The 5828-nt window shown below is 45.1% G+C and overlaps 1 protein-coding gene and 1 long non-coding RNA gene across 3 annotated transcripts in view; one reads left to right on the top strand and one right to left on the bottom strand.

The window, feature by feature from the left end:
• The window catches only part of polg2 (polymerase (DNA directed), gamma 2, accessory subunit), a 68026-nt gene that overhangs the window by 20986 nt on the left and 41212 nt on the right, over positions 1 to 5828 (top strand). For both annotated transcript variants that reach the window (XM_043715038.1, XM_043715039.1), the window contains one exon: positions 1682 to 1787. In XM_043715038.1, coding sequence (XP_043570973.1) covers positions 1682 to 1787 — 106 coding nt within the window. The remainder of the gene's footprint in view (positions 1 to 1681; positions 1788 to 5828) is intronic.
• The window catches only part of LOC122562266, a 37639-nt gene continuing 33497 nt past the window's right edge, over positions 1687 to 5828 (bottom strand). The window contains exon 4 of the long non-coding RNA XR_006315271.1: positions 1687 to 1774. This is a non-coding gene — a long non-coding RNA (uncharacterized LOC122562266). The remainder of the gene's footprint in view (positions 1775 to 5828) is intronic.

Below are 5828 nucleotides of genomic sequence, written 5' to 3'. Positions count from 1 at the left end.
CACCCCCCTTCCCCCCCCCCCCCCCCCCCCCCCCCCACTCCTGTGCAGCACCGGCCTCCAACACTACGCTTCCTGCCCCTGACACCATCAACATCACCATCCCCTCCCCCACTCGCCCGCCCCCTCTCTGAGGCACCTGGAGTGGACACCAACGACAAGACTCCTGCAGTTGCCTTTGTGGGGTAAGTCTCCAAATAGAGCACGCAAGCACACACACATGCAGCCACAGCCCCACACACAACCTTTTGCTGCAACTTTTTGACAGGTTCCAATTTGCCCAGTGCAGGACAATGTTGGAGAGATTATCTGGGGAAGGGCTGTTTAGTTTAGGGTACACCCCTGTGTAGAACTCCAGGGAAAGTGAGAGGAGAGAGAGAAGGTAGGCAGACAGTCATTTGGAGACGGTGCCTGTTTAATCTCTGTAAACAAAAGACCACCGTTGGAAACACGTCTTTGATGTAATGTTTCCATCGGGACCTCAAGATCTCCTTCGGATAATCCGATTTTCGGATAATTGGTATTCTGATAATCAAGGTTCCTCTGTAAATCTTTTCTGAACCCTTTCAAGTTTCACACCATCTTTTCGATAGGAAGGAGACCGGAATTGCATGCAATATTCTAACAATGGCCTGTACAGCTGCAACATGACATCCCAACTCCTGTACTCAATATTCTTGACCATCAGTGGAAAGCATACCAAACACCACCTTCACTATCCTACCTACCTGTGACTCCACTTTCAAGTGCTATGAATCTGCACTCCAAGGTCTCTTTGTTCAGCAACTCTCCCTAGGACCTTACCATTAAGTGTATAAATCCTGCTAAGATTTACTTTCCTAAAATTCAGCACCTTGCATTTATCTGAACTAAACTCCATCTGTCACTTCTCAGCCCATTGGCCCATCTGCTTAAGATCCCCTTGTAATCTGAGGTAACCTCCATCACTGTCCACTACACCTCCAATTTAGGTGTCATCTGCAAACTCATTAACTGTACATCTTTTAAGCTCGCATCCAAATAATTTATATAAATGACGAAAAGTAGTGGAGCCAGCTCCGATTCTTGGTCACAGGCATCCAGTCTGAAAAACAACCCTCCTCCACCCAATATTTTTATATTCTACTGTATTGTGCTCTGATTTATACACAAATTGACTTGGGAATGGAACTTGGTTGTAACCTGGGGACTGCCTGTATGTTCCAACTTGTATATTCTATGTTTCTTGCTTTTAAACCAGGATCTTGATCACTTGATTTCCTGCTTCTAATGTATTTTAAGCACCCAAATTGCTTTCATCTTCTATATCACCTAGATGTCTCAATTCACAATGTTCCTTTTAGTTTTATAACTAAAAGCTGTACAACCTTTTTATAATTACTAATATTGAATTGAATATGCCACCATCTCATTAATATTATATTGTAATGTCTTGCAGTCTTCATCTGCACTGTTTCCTATTTTAATATTGTCTGTGAAAGTAAATGACCCTATTCAGTTGATCATTCTGTCATCTGAAGAAAAATATCTTTTTAAAACAAAAAAAGATGGAGAGGAGAAAGGAGTGTGGCGAGAAAGTCAATGTGCCAAGTGAAAATGTTAGAATTCTATCATTTGACTAATGTAAAGTACAAATTAATTACTTTTGTTATGTTCTCAGTTTTAATTTCCCATTACTTTAAAGAACAGGGGAGGTGGACATTGCGTCGTTAGTATGGTTTAGTTCTCCTCGGACTTCAGGCCAATGGCTAGACTACTGGATACGGCAGCGTTTGCTCTGGTGGAGAAAGGTAACAATAATCATTTTACTGGAATACAATTCATTATAGATTTCTATTCACTAAGTTGCTCTATTAGCAATGCTAACATAATCACATAATATTTGAAGATACAGTCCAGCTGCAGGGATAACTGACTAAATATGGTCAGCATCCTTCTATCTGAGTTAGATACTGGACATGCAGCAAATCAAGTCCACAGGGGATCAGGTATCTTCATGCAGTGCATTTTTTGCAGATGGCTGAAATAGGTTCTGCCACAACTGCTAGTTGTGAATTATTACCAGGTATCATGGGTTATTTTGACATTGATGCAATTTGGGAGGGAGAAGATGGTATCAGAGATAGCAGTATTACAACTGAATAAAGAATCAAAGTGTGGCGCTGTAGAAGCACAGCAGGTCAGGCACTATCCTGCTCCTTGGAGTATTTGGGCATAAGCCTTTCATCAGGACGGAGGTAGGAGGGAGAGGGAAGTTAGGTGGGAACGTGATAGATGGATGCAGGTAGAGGTTAATTGTGATAGGTCAATGGGAAGGAAGATGAACAGATGAGAATAAGGTGGTGCCGAGTTGGAGGATTGGATCTGGGATTTGGGGGGTGTTGGTGATAGGGGGAATATTTGGATACTTGTGAAGTCTGTGTTGGTTGAAGAGTCCCAAGGTGGAAGATAAGGCATTCTTCTTCCAGTTGGCTTGTGGTTTTGATTTGGCGGTAGAGACGGCCAGGACTTGCATGTCCTTGTTGGAGTGGGACGTGGAGTTGAAGTGGTCGGCCACAGGGTGGTGGGATTGTTTGGTGTGTGCTTCCCAGAATTGTTCTCTGAAACACTCCGCGAGTTGGTGTTCTCTCCCCAATGTAGAGGAGACCACATCAAGAGCAACAGATGCAGTAGATGAGGTGGGTGGATGTGCAGGAAAATCTGTTGGATGTGAAAAGATCCTTTGGGGCCTTGGGCGGAGGTGAGAAGAGAGGTGAAGGCACAGGTTTTGCACCTCGTGCAGTGGCACGGGAATGTGCCAGGTGTGGATGGGGTTGATTGGGGGGTATGGACCTAACAAGGGAGTCGCAGAGCGAATGGTCTCTGCTGAACGCAGATGGGGTGAGGATGGAATTATATCTTTGTGGGTGGTGGAAATAGTAGAGGATAATGAGCTGAATTCAGAGATTATTGGGGTGGAAGGTGAGGACCAGGGTTCTAACCTTGTTGTGGTTGGAGAGGTGGGGTTTGAGAGCGAAGGTGATGCACTGGCGGGCATTGTTGATCAAGTGAGAGGGGAAATTTGTGGTCCCTGAAACAGGACATCTGGGTGTGTGGGGGAAGAAGTGTTGTCAAGGTAGCTGTGGGAGTCGGTCGTCGGAGATGGAGACAGAGATGTCCAGGAAAGGGAGGGAGGTGTCAGAGATGGTCCATGTGAACTTGAGGTCAGAGTGGAAGGTGTTGGTAAAGTTAGTGAACTGTTCAACCTCTTCTTGGGAGCATGAGGTAACGCCGATAGTCATCGATATAGCAGTGGAAATGGTGGAGGCTATTGACTGTGTAACTACATGTGAATAAAGGCAATTACAGAGGCATTAGGGAGAAGCTGGGCAGAATTGACTGGGGGAGGAGCCAAGCAGGAAAGACAGTGGAACAGCAATTGCCGCCAGTTTCTGGGAGTAGTTAAGGAAACATAGCAAAAATGCGTCCCGAGGTAAAAGAAGCATGGTACAGGGACAATGAGGCAACTATGGCTAAGGAAGTCGGGGATAGCGTAAAACCAAAAAAGAAAGCATATAATGTGGTGAAAGGCACTGGGAAACCAGAGGATTGGGAAGCTTATAAAGACCAACAGAGGGCAACAAAAAAGAAATAGAGAGAAGATTAAATGCGAGGGTAAGCTAGCCAGTAATAAAGGAAGACTGAGAGTTTCTTTAGATATCTAAAGAGCAAAGGAGAGGCAAAAGTGGACATCAATCTGCTGGAGAGAAACTAGTGGGGAATAAGGAAATGGCTGAGGAACTGAATAGTTAGTATGTGTCAGTCTTCACATTGAAAGACATGAGTAATATTCCAAAAATTTCAAGAGAATTGGGACAGAACTGAGTATAGTGGCATTCACCAAGGTGAAGGTGTTAGAAAAACTGGCCTGAAAGTGGATACATCACCTCGACCAGATGGACTACACCCCAGAGTTTTAAAGGAGATAGCTGGAGAGGTTAGTGGTGATAGAGAGATAGTGGTGATCTTTCAGGAATTGCTAGAGTCAGGGAGGGTCCCAGAGGATTGTTAAATGGTGAACATGACACCCCTGTTTAAAAAGGGAGAAAGAAAGTTACAGGCCGATTAGCCTAACCTCTGTCGTGGAATGATTTTTGAGACGATTGTGAAGGATGAGATTTCGGAATACTTGGAAGTGTATGGTAAAATAGGGCAAAGTCAATATGGTTTCATCAAAGGGAAGTCATGCCTCACAAAGCTGCGAGAATTCTTTGAGGAAATAATGAATAGGTTAGACCAAGGAGAGCCAATGGATGTTATCTACCTGAACTTCAAGAAGGCGTTTCACAAGGTGCTGCACAGGAGGCTTCAGTTTCCCCATTTTCCCCTTCCCCCAACCCCTCCACCCCACTTATCCCAGATCCAGCCTTCCAAATCTGCACCGCCCTCTTGGACTGTCCTACTTTCCCATAGAACATAGAAAAATACAGTGCAGTACAGGCCCTTTGGCCCTCAATGTTGCGCCGATCCAAGCCCACCTAACCTACACTAGCCCACTATCCTCCATATGCCTATCCAATGCCCATTTAAACGCCCATAAAGAGGGAGAGTCCACCACTGCTACTGGCGGGGCATTCCATGAACACTCAACTCGCTGAGTAAAGAATCTATCCCTAACATCTGTCCTATACCTACCACCCCTTAATTTAAAGCTATGCCCCCTCGTAAATGGTTGACTCCATACGTGGAAAAAGGTTCTCATGGTCAACCCTATCTAAACCCCTAATCATCTTGTACACCTCTATCAAGTCACCCCTAAACCTTCTTTTCTCCAATGAAAACAACCCCAAGTGCCTCAGCCTTTCCTCACACGATCTTCCTACCATACCAGGCAACATCCAGGTAAACCTCCTCTGCACCTGTTCCAGTGCCACCACATCCCTCCTATAGTATGGCGACCAAAACTGCACACAATACTCCAGATGCGGCAGCACCAGAGTCTTATACAACTGCAACATGACCTCAGTACTCCAGAACTCAATTCCTCTACCAATAAAAGCCAGTACGCCATATGCCTTCTTCACCGCACTATTTACCTGGGTGGCAACTTTCAAAGATTTGTGTACATGGACACCAAGATCCCTCTGCTCATCCACACTACCAAGTATCCGACCATTAGCCCAGTACCCCATCCTTTTGTTACTCTTACCAAAGTGAATCACCTCACACTTAGCTACATTGAACCCCATTTGCCACCTTTCTGCCCAGTTCTGCAGCTTATCTATATCCCGCTGTAACCTGACACATCCTTCCTCACTGTCAACAACTCCACCGACTTTCGTATCATCCGCAAACTTGCTCACCCAACCTTCTAACCCCTCCTCCAGGTCATTTATAAAAATGACAAACAGCAATGGTCCCAAAACAGATCCTTGCGGAACACCGCTAGTGACGGCACTCCATGAAGAAACTTTGCCATCAACTACTACCCTCTGTCTTCTTCCATCCAGCCAATTCCTAACCCAAACCTCCAACTCACCCTCAATGCCATACCTCCGTAGTTTTTGCAGTAGTCTACCATGGGGAACCTTATCAAACGCCTTACTAAAATCCATATACACCACATCTACCGCTTCCGTCACATCAACCTCCTTCCTCACCTTTACAAAGAATTCAATAAGGTTTGTGAGGCACGACCTGCCCTTCACAAAACCATGCTGACTATCCTTGATCACATTATTCCTATCCAGATGTGCATAAATCCTATCCCTTACAATTCTCTCTAAGATTTTGCCCACAACAGAAGTGAGACTCACCGGCCTATAGTTACTAGGGTTATCCCGACTCCCCTT

The sequence above is a fragment of the Chiloscyllium plagiosum genome, chromosome 24, assembly GCF_004010195.1.
Source record: "Chiloscyllium plagiosum isolate BGI_BamShark_2017 chromosome 24, ASM401019v2, whole genome shotgun sequence".
NCBI classification, from domain to species: Eukaryota; Metazoa; Chordata; class Chondrichthyes; order Orectolobiformes; family Hemiscylliidae; genus Chiloscyllium; species Chiloscyllium plagiosum.
This window is presented reverse-complemented; position numbering and strand designations above follow the sequence as displayed.